Source organism: Dinoponera quadriceps, unplaced genomic scaffold (assembly GCF_001313825.1).
Source record: "Dinoponera quadriceps isolate SergipeBrazil2010 unplaced genomic scaffold, ASM131382v1 scaffold2696, whole genome shotgun sequence".
NCBI classification, from domain to species: domain Eukaryota; kingdom Metazoa; phylum Arthropoda; class Insecta; order Hymenoptera; family Formicidae; genus Dinoponera; species Dinoponera quadriceps.
This window is the reverse complement of record NW_014557278.1, coordinates 47,374-68,153: the sequence shown is the minus strand read 5'-3', so window position 1 is coordinate 68,153 and position 20,780 is coordinate 47,374. Positions and strand designations below refer to the sequence as shown.

The 20,780-nt window shown below is 43.0% G+C and overlaps 1 protein-coding gene across 1 annotated transcript in view; it reads right to left on the bottom strand.

The window, feature by feature from the left end:
• LOC106748877 (dystrophin-like) overlaps window positions 1-20,780 on the bottom strand; it is a 290,562-nt gene that overhangs the window by 235,443 nt on the left and 34,339 nt on the right. Inside the window, exons 27-33 of the mRNA XM_014627795.1 lie at window positions 19,950-20,465; window positions 18,628-19,265; window positions 17,187-17,334; window positions 16,008-16,124; window positions 15,727-15,903; window positions 15,539-15,646; window positions 15,332-15,437 (exon numbers count right to left, since the gene is read on the bottom strand). Coding sequence (XP_014483281.1) covers window positions 15,332-15,437; window positions 15,539-15,646; window positions 15,727-15,903; window positions 16,008-16,124; window positions 17,187-17,334; window positions 18,628-19,265; window positions 19,950-20,465 — 1,810 coding nt within the window. The remainder of the gene's footprint in view (window positions 1-15,331; window positions 15,438-15,538; window positions 15,647-15,726; window positions 15,904-16,007; window positions 16,125-17,186; window positions 17,335-18,627; window positions 19,266-19,949; window positions 20,466-20,780) is intronic.

The following is a 20,780-nucleotide window of genomic DNA, read 5'->3' as shown; positions in this document are numbered from 1 at the left end:
GGTGCGGCGCAACAAACGCTCGTCGAAAAGACCAGAGGTTACCACCGCCCGTCGTGGCGTTTTATGTGGAACTTGAACGTTTTTTCTTGGCGCGTTTCACGACCGGGTCCTCGGTCTTCAAACGGCCAAGCAATTCTCTTTATCTTGAGGCGCACGCTCGCTCGCTCAAAGTGAACAAAGGCGTCCGGATGAACTTGTAATCGCGCGAGGGACGAATATTAAACGCGACGCGTATGTTCATTTGGCGGCGGGTTAATAAAAAGCAGCCTCTCTTTATCCTTCTCTCTCTCTCTCTCTCTCTGTCTGTCTCGGATGATACATGGCAACGGCCGAATGCAGAGTCAACGTTATATCGGCCGTTGAATTAAAATAAACCGCTTTGCCGATATTTTGTTTAATGGAGGCAATTAGCATCGATGCTGCGTCGTGGCGGTACGAGTTATTTCGCGAAAATTGATGCCCGCGAATAAATCCGCGCGTGTATTGTTAAGAATGAATGCGGCGAGAGAGCTGCTCCATATTTCCGGGCCGCGCGTACGAAGAGAAAGAGAGAGCCTATCGCCATTGTGTTCACGACGGGCGGGACAACGAGAAGAATAAAATTGTGGCATTACCGTCGTCGATGTTACGTTAATGAGGAGACCCGCATTATTTATCGAGCGCGTAACGATTCTCTAATGGATCGCCGACGAAAGAAGGACGGAAGGAGCGGGAAATGAAGCGACTCCCGCCGTCGGTCGAGCGAGACGTGTGTGTGTGTGTGTGTGTGTGTGTGAACAAATCCGCGATACCGAACGTCTCATTAACAGTGAAAAATGATAGAGACTCGCGCTGCCGTAATCGGTGCAAATATTCAGGTAATTACGGGTCGTAAAAAAATACCGAGCGAATCCGGCTTGCGATAAATGCATCTTGTTGACTCCTCGAGTCTCGGTTTATTCCTCTGGAGAATTCAGTGCTATCATAATAGGGATAGCAACTAGATTTAAGTGGTGTTTGAAAAGTTTGACTTAAAATGTAGTTTCAGCGGGGTTTCAGCAAAAGTATTGTTATTTTACAGAGATACCGCACGGTGTGAAACCCTTGAAGGGTACGCCGAGCCTCAAAAGGCCAAACGCGCGAATAAGAGTTTCACGGTAGTTGCAAAATACCTAAGGTCTCCGCAGAGGCACTTCGCGAGATCGTTTCGTACGCGGCCGAGAGTGAAATATAATCGCTTCGGAGGTGCAAAACTTCCCGGCGAGTCACACCTCACAATCGATAATCTCATATGCATAATACGATTTAACAAACGCGGCGAACGAAGGAGAAACGCGGAAACGACGATGCTTACCTATTCGCGGATTGCTGTTTGCGTTCCCCGAATCCTTACGCGACTCACGTTTTATCGGAGGATATCCTGTATCGAGAAGTCAACGGCGCACGGGTCTCTTCAGCGCACGCGAGGATTTTCCGCAAAAGAGCCACTCGCGATTCGTTATCGAGCCCGACTCAGGAGCAAGCGAACGAACGAACGAACCACGATCCGCAGCTTTTTCCATATGCATTTTTCCGTACGACTGTGTATTCCTCCCACGAACGACCTCCCGGCATTTCTATTCGATCCTTCAATCTGCCGGTTGCAATTTTAGCACACGCACGGGGATAAATTAACGCGCGTTATTGATCGTGACCGACTTTCGGGTCGACATTTCGACGCTGCCTTGAATTTTCTTCAAGATAGTGTCGACTTTTTCAAATAGTTTATAGACCAGTAAAAGCCTACTTTGACGATACTACACTCGTTGACTTCTCTTCACGACTTTGAATTCTGCAGATTTCATTTTAATGCTAACTCGAAACTGGAAATGCTCTTGATACTTCGATTATTGAATTCCTACAAGCATTCAGAATAATACAATTTCGACGCTGAAGCCAGCGAAAATAGAAGTTTAAAATGTTATCATGTAACGTTCGTATTAAGAGTAAATTACATCACGAGATTCAATCTATTTTGCTGGCTTTAGCTATACTGTGTTGCGGAATTAAAGGTTTAACGTAGGGCTGTCATTTCGAGGGTGTTGATACGCCCGCACGTCAGTTATCCTGGACAAAGAACGGGAAAACTGCGAGCGATCAACGTAATTTCTACGAGTTTGCACACGAATAATTTCCCGTCGACAAAGCTGCTTCGTCGAAAGGGTGGGTTTATTTTGCAAACTTTTATTCGAGATCTCGCTCGAAAACTGAGGCGATAGCCGAGTCACTAAAATTCCAGCGATTCTTCATTCATACGGAGTGAATCCATTCTGAACCGTCGAGTGGAAATGTTCACTTGAAATCAAAGCGTATCGAATCCGATGTACTCCGTCGCCGTCGTAGGAACAAATTCACTCGTATGGAATCGGAATCCACCTTGAGCGAGAAGCGTTCACTCTCGAAATTTCTCCGCTGCCGCTTTCAGTCCAAATCCACCCCGTTTCGAGTAAAATTCCGCGAAATTTCGGGGGCGCGGCCCCGAAAAACAACCGTAAATTTTCACACCTTCCCCGCACACAAGTCGGCGGAATTGTTAGGCCGCGTAAATAAGGGTCCCCGCAATTTCCGCGGGGGCGAGCCGTGCAAGATAACCGGCGGCGCTATTAGATCCGCCCTCAAAGCGCCGATGATATGCACATTTCGCTCGCGGGCATAAACTGTACACCCTCTTTTGACCCCCCGATCGATCGCGGCTTTTATCGCTGCCGTATCAAACTGCCGTTTCGCGGCGGCAACAAAAGCACGCCCGTGGAGGGGCCATTTACAATGAATTTACGAGCGAGTCGTAGGTGCTGATCCTCGAGGAAAGTGTCGTCGATCTCGGCGCGGAACGACTGCTCTCGTTAACCTCGGCGAGCCCGAGCGCAAAAAGGAGTCGACAGTCGCCGGCGCGGAAACGAGCGGATATATACACCCCCGGTCGCGCGACGGCCCCGATAAAACTCTGATGACTCGTGCCGATCGACTCTCTCAGTGGTCTCACGGGTCGGATGATCGAGAGGGTCCGTCACGCGCGAGCAATCAGGAACGTCAAGAGCCGCGGGTGGCGAAGGCAGGTGAAAGAAGAGGGCGGAGAGACGGGCAAGGTGACATCACATCTTTCCCTCTCTCTCTCTCTCTCTTCCTCGCTCTTTCTCGCGATTGTCTCAGAAAACAGCCGAACTGAATGCGTCGTTACGCGAGAGTTATAAGCGAGCGTGAATTGCGAAGTGATTTCGTTCCGCAGGGATTCCTTCACTTGCCCGCGCCCAGCAGAATGGAGGGCCACCAGGAGGGCCAGGAATCGCCATCGGCTGACTTCGTAATGCGGCTCTACGTGATTTACGAGCTGCTGTACTTCCTCGTCCTCGTGCTCGACTATTTTTTATGGACGAGTAAATTTCGACTTTTCGTTCCCGCCTCGCCCGCACACGGAGTCCCGTCGACGTGTCGTTCGCGCGGTAACATCACGAACGGTTGTAAACTCTCCCGGTTCTTCTTCTCACCGTCCGCCCCGTCGAAACGCGATCTCGTGATATTTGTCTCACGACGATCGTCGGATGAATAAATCACCAGCTGCGATACACGTCACGATTTGTTGTTTAGAGGCAAAGCACCGAAACTGACATATTTCACTTTCGAGCCCTGGTTAAAGGAGTGAAATTGAAATTTATATACGCAGATGCAAACCAACAACGCTTCTTTACCAGAATATATGATAATCTTATGGAAATTATTATGTTTTCTTGAAAGTGACTATTTTTCAGATATTTGGAGATTGGAGACTAAGCCCCAAAACCGACATACTCATATCTTCAGGAAATTATCAAATAAATAAAACGAAAGCACTGAAATTTCTCTATAGAAAGACGCCTAATTTTTTCTTTTCGATATTCTTAAACAAATAAATAAAAACAGGAAAAATCAATCGGTAACTTCAACTCTATTCTGCGAGATGACATTTCACAGCAAAGTTCAGGTATATCGGTTGAAAGACCGGTAAACTCAGGTATATCGATTTACAGAACACAACCTGAACTTTTATTGGTTCAGTAACAGAGGGAAGATTGGCACAAAGTCCAAAGTGATTTAAAAAGTTCAAAATTCACACTATGAAACAGCATTGTCAAATAAATTACCACATATCGCTATATGCCGGTTTGTTACTTCAATTTGCACTCAACGAAATCTTCAGCATAATGGCAACACTTCAACGACGCTGTTAACATAACTGAACGATAAGCGAACAGCTTGCAAACGGAAAGTGTCATTTTAACTGCAACTATTGTACGCAGTAGACGAAGTCCAAGTTCTACAGAGAGTTCAATACTTTACAGCTGAGAAATATGTCAGCCACACTTCTATGTCAGTTTTGCCGCTTTTCCTCGACCGTAACCGTAGCGATGTACACCGTTGTTTTCACTTCGAAGTAATGTAGCACGTAGAGTGTTTCGGGCAAGAATAACGTCGCGCATTAAATAAAACTATCGTCAAGAACCGGGCCGGCGGACGGCGCCTTCTCGGCTGCACTTTCCAAGTCGCATCCGATCTGTGCGACGTATGCAGCGGCGCAACGAATTATTCATCAAGTTCCTTTCGAATGAGATATTTCGCTGCGCAAATATCGCCGCATGAGTACGAGCGCATTACCTATTTAACCTGTTAACTGGGTATGACGAAATATTTCGTCATACACGAACTACTACTGCAATGGGCATGACGACATTTTTCGTCATAGAAATTTGCCGTAATATTTTGAACGCAAACAAAAAAAAATTTACTCCCCGGTTAATAACAGGTTAACATAATCCGCAGAACCGACCCGGTAAGTGTGCTCACCCCATCGGAGAAGGGATTAAATTCGCCAGACAAAATCACTCCGAGTAAACTGGGGTAGAGTCCAATTGCGTCTCGAGTGTATCGATTATCACGACTGTGTCAACAGCAGCGTCTTTAAATCGAGAAGTCACCAAAATCGGGATGAGATTCCGTTTCGAACGGGAGGACTTTGAAGGGAAAATTTACGTTGAAACCCGTCGCCTGAACGAACCCCTGCAAATTTCGATGAGATTCCAGCGCGGAAACGTTCACGCTTTACGTATCTGCTTCTTTGAGAGATTACGCGGCCGGGAAATTGTGATACGCCGCGTCGTCGACGAACGATTAACGCCTCTTCAAATTTTAACAGCACATCACGAATCTTTAATTCGACAGATTTGATTTTAATGCCGTCTTGAACGGCTTATTCTGACGCGAAAATGAAAATTTCAAGCATCATCACGATCAAAGGAGGAGTAAATGATATCTTTAGAATTGACTCTATTTTGCTATTTCGGCTATCTTAACGTGTTATAGGATCAGAGGTTTAACATAGGGCCAAAATTTCGAGTCAAGCCACGAGCGTCGTAGACGTCGCGGCAAAGAAACAGGAGGGAGAGAATACGTCGCGCGGAAGAAGGTCCGGGTTCGCTAGACCAACAAGTCCGAACGCGGTTGACATCGCGAGAGAGAATCTATATCCTCCATCTCCACCTAGACGAGAAACCTTATTTCTGTGTCGAATTGAATCATCCCTTCCTCGGGAGTGCAGAATGCGATCGAGGATGGAATGGAGATAGGATATACCCGGCTTTTACGTGAGACGCAGCCGTACAGCCGGGCGAGCTGGCAAAAAGAACGCCCGTATATCATTCGGCGGCCGATGCGGGCAAATATAAGCTTCACAATGCGCGTTATGTATTCGCTACTTACTTTCGAAATGATAAATACGTCGACTGTGCGTATTTATAATGTGCGGTGAGAGCTGAGTGAGAAAATAAAGAATTCCCGGCTCGAACGCAACCGACAGTTTAATCCCGGGGCTTCTTTCCTGATACGTAACATATACGTAATTTTATTCGTGCAATGAAATCTGTGCGGGCGTTCGGGAGAAAAATCGCAAATTTTCCGAGTTCGATTTTATCCATGCATATGTTTTTTTTCAGAAATTTTTTTTAGAAATATCTATCCGAAATATAATAAGCAAGCCGAAATTTTGATGTTACTTTGACATTCTTAATGATAATTTGCGACTACTTACACGCAGAAAATACTGTAGCAAAAATTACCACAAAATTTTATAATGCTGGATCATACCAGAATTATGACTGAAATTATGACTTTTTTAATCATTTTTACTGCAAAATTTACTAAACTTACATAATTTTTACTACTTTAACGATATTGACATTTGTTAACTTCTCTATTGAACCTTTAATTCTACAGATTTAATTTTAATGCTATCCGGAACATCTCATTTTAACGCTAAAACAACAAAAACAGCTTAATTCAGCTTATCAAGCACTTAATAATTCCGCTAATCAACGAACTCGATGCGTTTTTGCGAATTTCCATCGTTCATTTTCTTTGCGTACACACTTCAGGGACGTGGGGTGTTACAAAACAACCACGGGGAAATGACGTTAATGTTGTACGATTAAGTCGTCAGGCGTCCAGGGTGTTGTAAAGTGTAAACTGGCCGCTATTAATAAACACGCTGAATAAATGGAATTAATATTCCCGTCTAAGTGGCCAGGATGTGGTGTAAGCCCCTCGTATTCAAGAATTCATGACGTGCTGAACGCGCGCGATCTTCGGCGAGAGAAAGAGCGGAAGCTAGTGAGACAGAGAGAGAGAGAGAGGATTCCATCCGATAGGAGGAGAGACAGTGAGAAATAATAGAGGGTCAGCTGCGCGCAGCGGGGATGTCATCAGCAGTCGCGGGCATAAAAAGCTGCTGCCTCTCTCTCTCTCTCTCGTACAACATCGTCGTGCAATTAGCACGGCGTCATACAACGCAATCCCGGCGTCAGCGCGCAACGGAACAACCTACGACATTACTCATCGTCCCGTGGATCCGGGTTACACTCGAAAATTTTTATTCATTTAACGTGCAATACGACGCGCGACGGGACGCGCGGGCGCGGCTCCGCGACGCGTATCGATTTCGTGACGGAAAAAAATAGCGAGCCGTTGGAGATGCGCAAAAATAGTATCGCGTAGGAATAGAGTCCGTCCTTCTCGCATGCACGACGGACAAGCTGACGTACCTGAGAGAGGGAGGGCGATCGGGGAAGCGGAACGATCTTCTATTTTCTGAGTCGAAATTTTTACGCTATTTCCTCCTTTTTCTTCGTTGCCATCTCGATTAGCGACGTCAGAAGCGAGAAGACGTATGACCAAAATTCCTGCGAAATGCGTCGAAGTGAAAGGATGTCCTTGTAAAATGATACTTGCGACCGATCAAGCACATTTGTAAAATACTCTTGAAAACTTCCCGTTTAGTTTAACAATCTCAATAAATAGACGTGAAATTAACGCGACAAAGTCACGAGAGAAGAGACTAAAAAGGAAGATCGCACGTCTCATGAATTTTACGATTATTCATTGATTGTTAGAGCAGAAGGGGAAAGCTTTCGGAATATTTTACAAATATGTTCAATGGATCACAAATGCCATTTTACAGACATGTCCTTTTATTTCAACGTATTTCGCAAGAATTATAGCCTTGCGTTTTCTGACGTCATAAAATGAGGGACCAGGAACGACAATTATTATTAAAGACAATTTGCGCCCACTTTAATGGGCCGTAGACTAAAAATCTGCATTGACGATATTACGCTTGTGAACTTCCTTCTTGAACTTTTAATTCTAATATTCTAATAAATGAATGTGTATTTAATCAATATATATAATTAACATCTATAATTCTAATATGCTCTAATAAATTCTCCAAACCTCTGTTAATCCTAGTAATTCTAATATTGTAAAATTTAATTTTAATGCTACCTTGCAAATATAAATGCTCTTGATATTTTAATTATTAAATTCATATCAGTATTGAAAGCAACCTACTTTTTTACGCTGAAAGCGAACAGAGGAAACGGAAATTTAAAACACCGTGTTCAAAATAAGAATAAATTATATCATTAGAATTCAACCTATATGTTGCAATCTTACTATGTTATTGAATTAAAGGTTTAACATATGGCCCGAATTTCGATTCGGTTTGTCGCAAATAATCTAGATTTATCTCGCGAGCTTTGATTATCGTTTTATTGCGATTACAAATGCGCACACACGCCGACAGGTGCGCACAAGCATCAAAACAGGTAGGAACAAATTAAAGGAGAGAGAGAGAGAGAGATAAAAAAACAGAAGAGATCGCACGCACAGGCATTCGTTAAAGATCCGACTGCCACCATAAAAAATTCCGCGCGCAGCGCATAGTCGTTAAAAATGCCCGGTAAAATAAGGGATGAAAGTTGATGCAGGAATCTCGGGGGTACACGTAGTACGTCTAACGAGACGTACACGTAGCCGTTAATGAGAGCCGCGGTATATTTATCTTGATGTCGCGGAATATCGTCGTTTAAAGCTACCCTTTTTCTATCCCAGATCGATGTAATTCTCCGTCGTTGTCATCACGGTTCACAATGGACTAATCGCATCAGCGTGAATGCGGCTGATCCGCTTCCGCTGAAAACGACGAAATCGCGTGTCCGTTCCCCCGCAAAAGCTATAGACTCACGAGTCTAATCCGCTTTACTCGGCCGCGAACGATCTGCGCGCGAATGAAATACGTACGTCGCGATATCGCGTTGCGCGATGCAATCGTGCGTCGGTAATCTGGTAGTTGCCCGCGTAATGTTACTGCCCATTGTTGAAGAATCACGTGGAAGCGCACGTCGACCTCGATCTTCCGCGAGTTTCGCTCTCGACGGGCATCACGACACACGTAAACGGTCTCGACTGACGAACGGGAAAGTCGTGAAATATCGGCTCGACGATATTCGTAATTTTTTACGTGTACACGCAACATACAGTCGGACGATTGAAAGTTACGGCTCTTCTCTTCGATGAGTTTTACAAACGTATTTCCTACGAAGTGTGAAGAAAATAACATTCCAATTTACAATAGGGAAACATCCCTGCGAATGAATCAACTCTCTTGTTGGATGTGAGATGCGGTACGAAATTAATCGAGGAGAAATGTTGCAACCCAAGCCGAAATCTGGTTATTTTGACGTTCTTAAGGACAGTTTGCGCCAACTTAAGTGACCTACATACTAGTAAAAACTTATTTTGACGACACAATACTTGTTCACTTCTCTTTTTAACCTTTAATTCTGTAGATTTAATATATCAGTATTATAAAAAAATTACGTAGATCCTGAAATAGCGGAAACAGAAATTTGAGATATAACGGTCAATGTAGAAATAAATTATATTATTAAATTTGTTATAGGCCTACTTTGTTATTTTAGCGCTTATAATGTAGTAGAATTAAAGGTTTAGATTAGGCTAAAATTTCGATTCTCAAGAACCTTCCAATCATCTGACTACATTTTTCTCAGAAAGCATTTATCCAGACACTACAAACAGAAAGATCAATTTGCTTCAGATATTGTAAGTTCAAGTGATGACAACGTTTTTGGTATTAGTCACGAGTGTGGCAGATGGCAATTTGATGAAAACATACGACGCTCCGAAATTCTCGAGGGTTCTCTCGATAAATTATTTCCTGAGTAATAAATAATCCTCTTTGGTCACAAGCAGTATAGAGATATTTCATTTTCTATAAGTACATCCGTCAAAAGAGAACAAGAGTCATATATAAAGTAACCATTGTATATATTGATATATACCGCCCCCCTCCATCTCTTTTTCTCTTTCTTTTTCCCTGTTTTTCTCCTTCTTTCTCTGTCTACGGATGAAACCGGCCGATGTACTGAATTCTATTACTCCCGGGCAGTTCGGGGCATCGGGCAAAATGCGCGGATTCAGTTGGCGGATGTTATGCGTTTGCGGTAATGCCGACGAAGAATGGATCCATAAGGGTGGCCTCGCAAAGATATGGGAAGGGTAGCGTGAACTGACGGCCCATCCACTCCGTGAGCTCCTCGGGGGAACCATAAAAAAAGCTACCCATCTAGATTTTCTCACTGATCGATTATTTGCGAGAGGGTCGCCCTCCACGGCCCCCTTCGACAAACTCGGGCTTCCGGGATTTTACAGCCGCGAATTCTCATGCACGCTCATCACGAGATAACGTGACATGAATATATTAATACAAGCGTCATCCCCGGCGGGGTGTACGTTTTTTCGATCGCTTAAACGAGATCGAAAATAATGTTTCGGTCCAAAAGTGTTCGCGGTTTTTGAAACTTTTATGAAGCTACGCTCTCCTACTCAGTGTAGTCGATTTTACGAGATATAGAAAACCGACAACCACGCACGACGCATTCACTGTGGCTTTCCGCCAACCGCGTCTAAATCGCGTTTATGAATTATCGATCGTGTTATCGATATCGAATTAGCTCTCCACTTTATGAGTCTATGATTACGAATTTATTGGAATCGCAATCACACACACGGTTGCGTCCATATTAATGGCTCTCGGTGAGCATGTAAAATTACGCTTAAATATACTGGAGGAAAAATATCTAAAAAGTAAAGGATATTTATTCGGTAGATACTAATAACCTATACTTATTTAAATCTAAATTGTTTGATTTAAATAAAAAGATTAAACGATTGCTTTCGTGAGAAAGTTATAGATTTAAGAAAATGTATATTTTCTCATGTAAAAACATATATATTAATGTAAATAAACATCTCACCGAATAAGCATTTATTTCTTAGATTTTTTTCTCTCAGTGTAAGCGCCAATGGAAATATTATATTTTGCATGAACAACGAACAAGGAATGTCGCAGGTAAATGTTTTTCCTTGATTTGTGTAAATATAAGCGTTTCTCATAAGTAAATATAATTTATTTCATCTATCGGTGTACAAAAAAATCACTTAAAAATCTGCAGCGCGCTCATTTATCAAGCGCCCCCTCCTCTTTTCGTTCTGCTGCGAACCAATTACCGGCAAACTCTTTTGTTAATTACTTCACGATTGGAGGCAGTTCTGATTACCCGGAGTACGAATAAGTAAGCACCAAAGTACCCGGTAATTAACTATTAATTATGCGCCATGTCCCTTAGATCACAATTCTGTAATCGCTCAAGGTAGCGACGATCTTACATGCACACAACTCGGAATTTCAAAATTGTGAAACATAGAAAAGACAAAAAAAGAAAATAGAAACGTAAGAGAATGTCTATTTTTAAGAGCGTAAAAAAATAGCATTCAAATTTCGACTCGGCAAGATTCCCATAACTGAGAATTGATCGGGGAAAACCGACGTTGATCCTTCCCTCTCCCCCTCCTCTCTCTCTCGCTCAAAATACGGATACGCGAGAGAGCTAATATCCTCTCGTATACGGCGCATCGCACCGTAACGCTCGTCCGTCTGCCACCCTCCGCTATTTTTTCTCATTTTCTTCTTTTTTATTTCTTTTTTAATACCGAGCCGCGCGAAACGCTGCGTCGACTACCACTTACACCGGGATTCGTCCGGACCGGGTGAAATAATTTTTTACACCGGTGGCAGTCCGGAATCAGAGTGGACGGATTATACCTCGGAGTGGCCGCGTCAATTAAGAGATAATCACGGTGTTAGGATGTACGTGTTCGTAACGCGCCCGCGCGCGCACACGTGCAAAGCGCACGTGCGCCGCCGCTACGCGGTTACGAAGCGCGGTACAAACTTGTGTCGGACAAACTCCGATTCTATCTCAGTACGTTAACGTTGCCGGAGGTAAAAGAGGAGGTGTGTTTGTGCATGTGTGTGTGTGTATAAGAGAGAGAGAGAGAGAGATGCACGAGGGTGAAGGGAACAAGAGAAATGGTCGACGGCGCGGCTTGAGCTATCTTCCGTCTGGCAATGCTCTACTGCGACTACATTAGCCGGCTTATCCGCTCATTATGTGGACCGACGATCGCACCACTCCGTCCACCAACGAGCCCCGACCCTCCTTCCTAAGTTGCTCGCCCCGGGGGATCATGAGACGTCCGTCCTTACCTTTCGAGGCTTCCGATTGCCGTGACGATATCGAAATCGAACGAAACAGAAATGGCACAACCCGCGCGATCTGTGTTTTATTTGCCCTCTGCGGTCCCGTGTCGAGCTCACTTCAAGGTCGCTTTGGAGAGACGTTCGGTCCCAGTCGGCTTTATAAAACACCTTTAGGCTCTCGCGGTGTGGAGAAATGCTTAATTTAGTGTTAATATCGCATTCTTCACGGATTCGTTGCGAGACGTCGGTAATAAATGCATGGAAGACGCGGCACTAACTCGGAAGGCGAAGCAAACCTTTTCGTGAATAAAAAATTGCCGATAAAATACATTCGGTATAAATATGTTACTAAATATGTTGCAGTGATTACCCAGTAAACACGAAACAACAGTGATATTACTTCGATATCATAAATACCCGTCCAATAATGGGTAAATGCAATACACTCTCTAAATCCCTTGGAATGAAATCTCACTCGAAAAGTAGAGCGGCCACCGAGTTACTCGAATTCGAGTGACTTTTTGTTCGTATGGAATGAATTCTCCACTCTGGATTGTGTTGAGTGGATGCTTTCAATAAAAGTTGAAGAGCGAATCTGATGTACTCTATCACGAGAACATATTCACACCATTCGATTGAAACCTATTCGCTTGTACACGGAGAAAAATCATTTTGCTGTTGCAACGAAACCGCATCGTTGTTACTGCACATTCGACAGCGATAATATTCAATTACGTTAACCAAATTAGCGAATTATTGTTTTATAAAGCAGAAATAATTTTATTGCCAGTATAGAACAATTTTTCCGAGTGAATTTGTCACGTTGGGACACGTTAATTTAATATTAAAAATTGAAAAGTCGATACATGTAGGTAACCCAGAAATGTTATCGTTTAAATTCTTATAATTTAAATTATCGTTTAAATTCACCCATGGATTTTTAAACGCAAAAAGGCAATATTTCTTAGTTCGAGATTATATTACAATAGGCACAATATGTATTTCCCCTTTTCAGAGTTAGATCAAGTTCTCCAAATACACTATTGATTTTTCGTGGCATCATAAAATATTAAAATTATATCGTTATGTTCAAGCCAAATAATTTCACTAATTTTTAACAAGTTAAATTAAATAAAGCTTGATATGTAACCCTTTTCATTCAAATTTAAAATACTTATTGATATAAAAGACGTGCAGCATACTGTTAAAATATATAAATATTATCATTCAGATTTACCTGTGTGAGTTTCCAACAGAAACGAAATATAAGAAAAAGACGGGCCATTCCGTAATGACTCAGAGATGATTGATACTGTCTACACGTAGATGTATTCTACGCGCAAACGCCCAACCCTGGATCTAAGTGCGTGCATATGCATAATGATTTTGCAAATAAAGACCAAACACTAAACTGCGACAACACCAACGTTACAGTTGGAAATGCGGCGCGGACTGATCTGCATTTAATCGATGGCGAGGCACCCCGCGTTAGAATTACGGTATGCAACTGTATCACGTTCTAACACAAAAGAGAGAGAGAGAGAGAGAGAGAGAGAGAGACTGTTGCTGGCAGTTATTGGATGTACGCGTGGTAGTAAAAGGCGATGCTCTAACCGATCGAACGACGATGGCACAAGAGAAAGGACCGGTCGCTGAAAAGGCTGCACTTAACGCGGCGGATATATATCGCCCTGCAGGATGGGGTGGAAGTGAAATATGGCCGCGCTTACCGGACCGGCTAAATGTACTATTTATTGTCCGGTCTCTTTCGGAGATCCTGCGTCGTCGTGAGTTCGCGAGCACGCGTATTTACCAACCGAGAGCCAGAGAATTGCTCGCGTTCCTATTAAACATTCGCCGCGATAGGTACCTCTGCGATCGCCTTTAACGTCTTCCCGTCGAGCTCGACGAAGAAGGCGGCACGTGTCATCCCGAGTCGAAATATTGGCCTTACGGTTAAATCTTTAATTCTGCAAAACACTAAGAACTGAAATAGCAAGGTAGATTTCATTTCGATTCCAATAATATAATCCTCCTATTCTGATCCCGATAATGTCTTAAATTTCCGTCTTCGCTGTTTCACCATCAAAATAGGTCGTTCAAGTTGAATCTGTATGAGAACCAAGACTCCTGTTTTCTCGCTGCAATCATGTTGATTAATAACGCCAAAAGCGAGTAAACATATGCCGAAAATTCTTGCATAATACGAAGTGAAGTTGAAGTAAAAGTATACAACCATAAAATGATACTTGTGATCGATTGAACACATTGGTCGAATGTTCCAGAAACTGTGATTTTATCAATCGATAGATGGCCATAAAATTAACGTGGCAAAATCACAAGAAAAGACAGAGCAAAAGAAAGGCTGTATGCCATGTTAATTTTATGATTATTCATTGATTATTAGAGCAAGGGAAAAGTTTTGGAATGTAGGAATATAGCGAGGGAAATATTTCACAAGTGTGCTCAATCAATTGCATGTATGTCACTTTATAAGCCTATCCTTTTATCCGAGTAAAAACATATCTAGCCTGCCTGAGTCAAGAGCTAGTAGTTAATCAGTACAGACTGCGCTACATTTTCTAGCTCGTTTTTCATCAGCTGATTATTCACTAAAAAGAAAAAAGGTTTTATGATCTAGCCGTTGTCTAGGCATTATATCAAACATTATAGAATATGGTGCTGTCTGTTCTAAAATATATGAGCCAGCTATTATAGTACGTAATTAGCACTTAGAATAAGGTAGCGATTTAACATTGAAAGTAGAAATTGAAATATCGAAAGCAGAAATGAACGTAATATTACTGCCTGGCCGATACTAGTCATGCTTTTTCACCTCGCAACTGTAATTTCGGATCCGTTTAACCATCTACTAACCTTAGCTAACTTATTTATCTAGCCATTACCTAGCCGCTAGGAGAAGTGAGCGTTACATTACTGGCTAGTAACGCCGTTAGACACAAATTTACTACCTCATGGCTAGACACCCATGAGGTTCAATTTCTGCTGGAGTAATTCGATGTATCTTGCAAGAATCTTGGGCACGCGTTGTCCCGCTTCTAACGTCACCTAATAAGGCTACAGCGAAGGATCAGGAGTCTTAAAGAGATTCAAGAGGAAAGTTAACGAGCGTTAATAAGTCAGTATACACACATACACACATGGTGATTATTCAAATAAACATTAAGCATTAAACATTACAAGAACAAACCTTTCGGCATAGTTGGAATCATTACAAGTTAATGAGTTCATAAGTCAGTATCGTCAAAGGTTTTTTACCAGTCTGTAGACCACCTAGATAAGCGCATACTATCCTTAAGATAGCCTCAACATTTCGACTCAGGGTCATTCTTATCCGGCGTGAATTCGCGCGATTGTTCGTCCTACCTTTCAGAAACGCCGCAGCCCCAGCGGACGATGCGGGTGAAATCTCCTGGCTCTCACCGTAATACTTCACCAACTGCCAGTCCTCCCTCAGTTTCTTCAGCTTCTCCTGTCGAGTAATATTTGATCAGACAAGACAAATTGCTGCGCGCTTGATCGATGGCGTTTAATTAAAAGGTCGATATAAAATCAGCGGTGCTTTTCCATTACCTGTAGTTCCACGGAGACCGGTTGCTTCGCCGACTCGCACTCCTTTTCCAGATTAGTGTAGTTCTCCAACACGTCTTTCACCTCCATCTCACGATCTTCGACCTTGGACTGGAAAACGCAAGGTGGAGATGCAATCTCCCGCCTCTTTCGCGCGCGAAATATTACGCACGGAAAAGATCACAACTCACCATGATGTTCCTAATCGTTTCGTTGCGCTCGTGCTGCGGCAATTCCTGGGAGATGCTGAGTCGCGTTCGCGTCTCCATAACCCACGCCATGACAGCATCCAAGGTGCAGATATATTTTCTGAGCGACGCGAGCTTGCATTCCACGTATTCGCGGTGGTTCGAAAGATTGGCATTGGCCTGAAAAAGCGAACGGAGAAATTGAGCCGTATCGCTCGCAGAATCTCTCGAGAATTTCGACCGGACAGAACGGAAAATTGGTCGTTACGGAAGATAATCGATACCTTGTCCATATCCGAAAGAAGCTTGTTGCTCTCATCTTCTTCTCTGGAAACGTTATGCTGACTCACTAGCAAGGCTTGCAAGCCCCTTTTCCGGGACAAAAGTTCCTCTTCTCTCGCCTGTTAATAATATCAGCAATAATCGGTACGTTAAACCACATGATTCGACACCGCGCGTTCCCGAGAGAAGCCGATCTGGTCCGTTACATTCGCAACCGGTAACGTAGTCTGCGTCATTTCAAATCCTCCGGCTGAATACCGGTAACGTAGTACCACGTCATTTCAGATTTCTTAACTGAACGCCGGTAACGTAGACTCACGTCACTTCAAAATGTTTAGCCGAGCACTTTCGCAAATTGTATGCTCGGCCAAGGGTTTCGCCTCAAAAACAAGCCGGCTGCGTTAAAAGCGCCGTAATGAGGGGTGGAAAATTAATATCGCGGATCGTTTTAAATATTTCACCTTCAAATCGACCGGAATTACTATTTGATACTTAAATTCGTCGGAATAATCATTCGAGACGTTGAAAAATTCATCCGAATTATTATTTCACGTTTCGAATTCGCCTGAATGAAAATCCCATATAAATCCCATCAGTCGGCCCCGCCGGTGGGAAACAACAAAAGATAAACCGATAGGCAAGGAATGTAGGCGGGAAGCGGTATAAAGTAAGAGTTCAATGCTATTTATGTCCTGGCACGGCTCGGTATGTGCGGTCATGAAATGCAGAGAGATATTATTAGGACAGGTTTCGGTTTATTTGATTATGCTGCGCCGGACCACGACCCGATGGAAACTGAGTCACGGAGAGAATAATTCCGTTACTTATCCAAGTCGCGTCTCTAAGCAGAGCGCTGGAGGGTGCTTTTCGACGGTATCAGTCGACGTGCTACTGAATATCACGAACGCGATGTTATTTTGATTTGACGATATATCACATGCGGCTTCGGTGCAACGGTGGTCCTCGCGCGAGTGAATGTGTTCCAGATTAAAACTGAATTCTCTCGTAACGACGCATCTACTGTTTACAACGATTCGAAATCTATGTGTGTGTGTGTGTGTGCACTTGAGGAGCGAAGACAGAGACGTAACGAGGTTTTTCGCTGCGACGATGAGCGTTTCCTGCGCAGATACCGGCGGGAGGAGAAGGGAGGAATGTTCGGAGATTCCGTAGGAACTCACCTTAATTAACGACAGCCTGATTGACAGGGAGGTCTCGTCCGACGGATTCGCCGCGGACACCAGCAGAGTGTTCACCTGCTCCACGATGTTGTACGCAGTTTCCAAAACGCGGCTGTCGTTGCTCACTTTTCTCTCCATGGCGAAGTTCCTGAAACAATACGTCAACGTGGGTATATGCTCTCGGTAATACACGGCGGGAGCGGCGCGGAGAAAAAAAATAGCGCAGCGGCTGAGAAGCGGCCGGTTTGGAAAAATGTAAACGGCGCGCGGCTGTGTGTCGTAACAGTGCGACGGAGATGACGAGTTCCGCTATTCTCTCATAGAGAAACAAGATCTACAAGAGGAACTGTGTTCGTTTATTCCGAGGTTATTCTGAGTTGACTGACTTCACCACAGCAGCACAGGCAAATCACAACTGAAATAGCTCAATGCTGGGCCGAGCTTTCCTCGCAATGCTACATGCTTGTCTGCATTAGCAAGTCATAACTTCATAATTCATAATTCCGAATCATGAGAGCAAATGAGCACCGCTCGCACGGGCTTGCGAAACTGTCGGCATTTATTTAAATTTCAGCCCAACGCACGTATCAGTCGACGTCACGCATGCTGTACCGTTTTCCTAGACGGAGAGTCACGCGATTTTGAGCCTTACTGTGAGGCTGAAAATTGCGGAACACAAAAAGTTATATAAATCTCTATTGAATCTCTCAGCCGTTTCTTTCTTTTAATTCAAGTATCATGCGCTCCAATCCAAATATTAGAGTTCCCCTCTCTACGTATACTTCTATAATGACTATTAGCAATACGTAGTAAAATATAGTAAAATATAGCATTCGTCACAGTAATAAAACTGCCGAGCTACTAATATTTTGGTAATTAGAACGACAAATTAGTTTTACGAAATTTGTTTTAATTCGCCATCCTGTAATAATGGAAATGATGTTACATGTAAAGCAATGATCTTTTGTGCTACTATTAATCCACTTTGACACATCGATATATTTGGATACATCAATCTATCGAGATATCGGTGTGTCGACCTATCTATGTATCGAGTGCATCCCGTCAATTCATATCACCAGCGCCATTCGGCGGAACGTAAGAGAATTAAACATTGGACGATATTTCCGAACGGGAATTTTCGATATTTATAACTTTGAAGCCAAACAACACGATCCGCAGAGCATTTCGAGCAGAAATACAATCGCACGGAGGGATAAAATGACTCCCGCTGAATCGACTGAGCACACTTAGAAGCCGATCCGATCAACCGTTTCGCTATAAATGACTTCCAGCCGTCTCTCAATTAGCGTCGTCGCGTAATATTCACGGGCGGTTTCGCGCACTTCACTTGGCGCGAAACACCATCACCGTCTCTTAATAAATACCTCCGAGGCAAAATGTCGTTTTTTCCCTGAAACGTCACTCGGGCCTCACTCACCTTTCTTTCCGCGCGTCCACCTTGTCCAGCAAATTCTGCCAGCGGTGTCTGATGTTCTCAATCATGCTCTGTAATTCCTTCACATCCTCCGCAGAAGCACGGTTGGATATATCCGCGCTCACCGCGTTCACATTATTCAACGTTCTCTGCATCCTGGAAACTTCCTGCTCCAACTCGAAAGTCTTCGTTTTGCTCGTCTTGGAGTGGCCGAAGACGCCGAACTTCTTCACCGCGTCCTCCATCTTGTCCAGCCATTCCGAAAAAGTCCGACACGTGCTGTGAAGCTCCCGCCACTTCTCGCAGCATTTGATCCACCGATTGTGCCGCTCCACGTAGTTCTGATTGACGCTCGTCCACTCGTCCTGCAGTTTCTCGCTTAAATATTTGATCTGCTCGGCCTGCTCCCGCTTCGCTTGCCGCGTGACATTCTCGCAGACGTAATTCACCTCGTCCACGCTCGGCTTCAAAATATTCAAGGCATTGCTGATCTTCTTCAAACACTCCTCCTGGTTCGCGAATAACTCGTAGTCCTTGCCGCTCAATGGTAAGGAATTCAAGGATCGCGACACGGTCGACGTGGCTTCTCGCAACTTGCTGACCCGCGCTATAAATTCTTGTGGATTAATGCCGCCGACATCCTGGAGAAAAAAATGCTCATCAATGATTCCATATATTTCTCATACGCACAACGGATCTCAATGATTGATTGACAATGAAATACTTTTGTTGATTAAGCAAATATTTATTACAAAGTGTTGCGTGACGCGTACAAATTTAAGGAGCATATTTCGGGTGTGAATTAAAGTAAAAAAGTTCCATAAACGTGGATCCGATGCGAAACGGTTATCCATCGACAAGTGTTTAAAGTTCATAAATGTTAACGCAATCTTGTGGAATATTGTTTTTGGTAAAAATGGAAAATAAAAAAATATAGAGATCACAGAAATTGTTCGAATTGATGTTCGGCATTGATACACAGCGGAAAATTCAGAACAAATAATATGATTGGAAAACTAATCATCTAATAAAAGTTATGTCTGATTTTTTCGTCTGCTACAGTACTGATAAAATTAATCAAATTAATGAAATCGTACCTCATTAACAGCCGAATTTGCATCTCCAATGTATCTAAACTTTTTTACTTACAATTACCTATGGAACACATTCTAAAAGTTCATCAGTTTTCTTACGAAAAACACTCTGTATATTTATTAATATATATACAGAAAAATATATATTTATCAATATATATACAAATATATATATATTTATTATACAAATATTTATTAATATTTATTATTGCGAATATTTATTGAACATACCAATTCCACCTTCTTGTCAGTCACGTGCTTGTCTTTATCCTTGCTGCCGCTGAATCTCTTGAATTGCGAACTGACTTTCTGCCAGTTGCTATGGATGTTGTAGCGCACAGATTCCGAGTGGCCAACGTTTAATTTTCTCAATTCCACGGCTAACTCGTTCAGCTTGTGTATCTGCACTTGTTTCGCGTCGAATTCCTCGGTGAACGACTCCAATTGTCCCTCGTAATTGTTAGCTTGCTCGAGTTTCAACGGCACGTCCCTAAACCAATCCTCGAATTCTGCGACCACGTTATTGTACTGCCGTAAGATGTCCTCCGCCCTTTGCGCCTGTTTCCTGCGTATTTCGATCTCCGCCATAACCTGATGCCACTTGCTCCTCAGCTTGTCCTGATGTTCGTTCTTGATTTTCTCGGCCCGCGTGGGGTCGGTCATGTGTATCGTCATCACCAAGCCGTCCCCTTTACTGATCAAAGCCGCCGCGTCCGGTGCGAGAATGCTAACTTCACTTTTGAGTATCTGAGAGACAGAAGATATGCAAGGGAAATTTCAGGTAATTATTTCAAAATTGTAATAATCAGGTTCGGTTTAAAAATCATAAATAGAAAAAATTGGATGGAAATTAATTGCGGATATATATGTTGGTTGTTTATATTTAATATAATAATCAATACGTAAAAATGATATATATGGAATTAAAAGGATAAAAACAAGCATAATTATAAAAATGCGAAAATACGGAAAAATACGGAAAAATCCGACGATACGATTATTCCTTTAGTAGTGTATATTTATTTTTATTTTTAAATGTTACATATACACATATATATATTT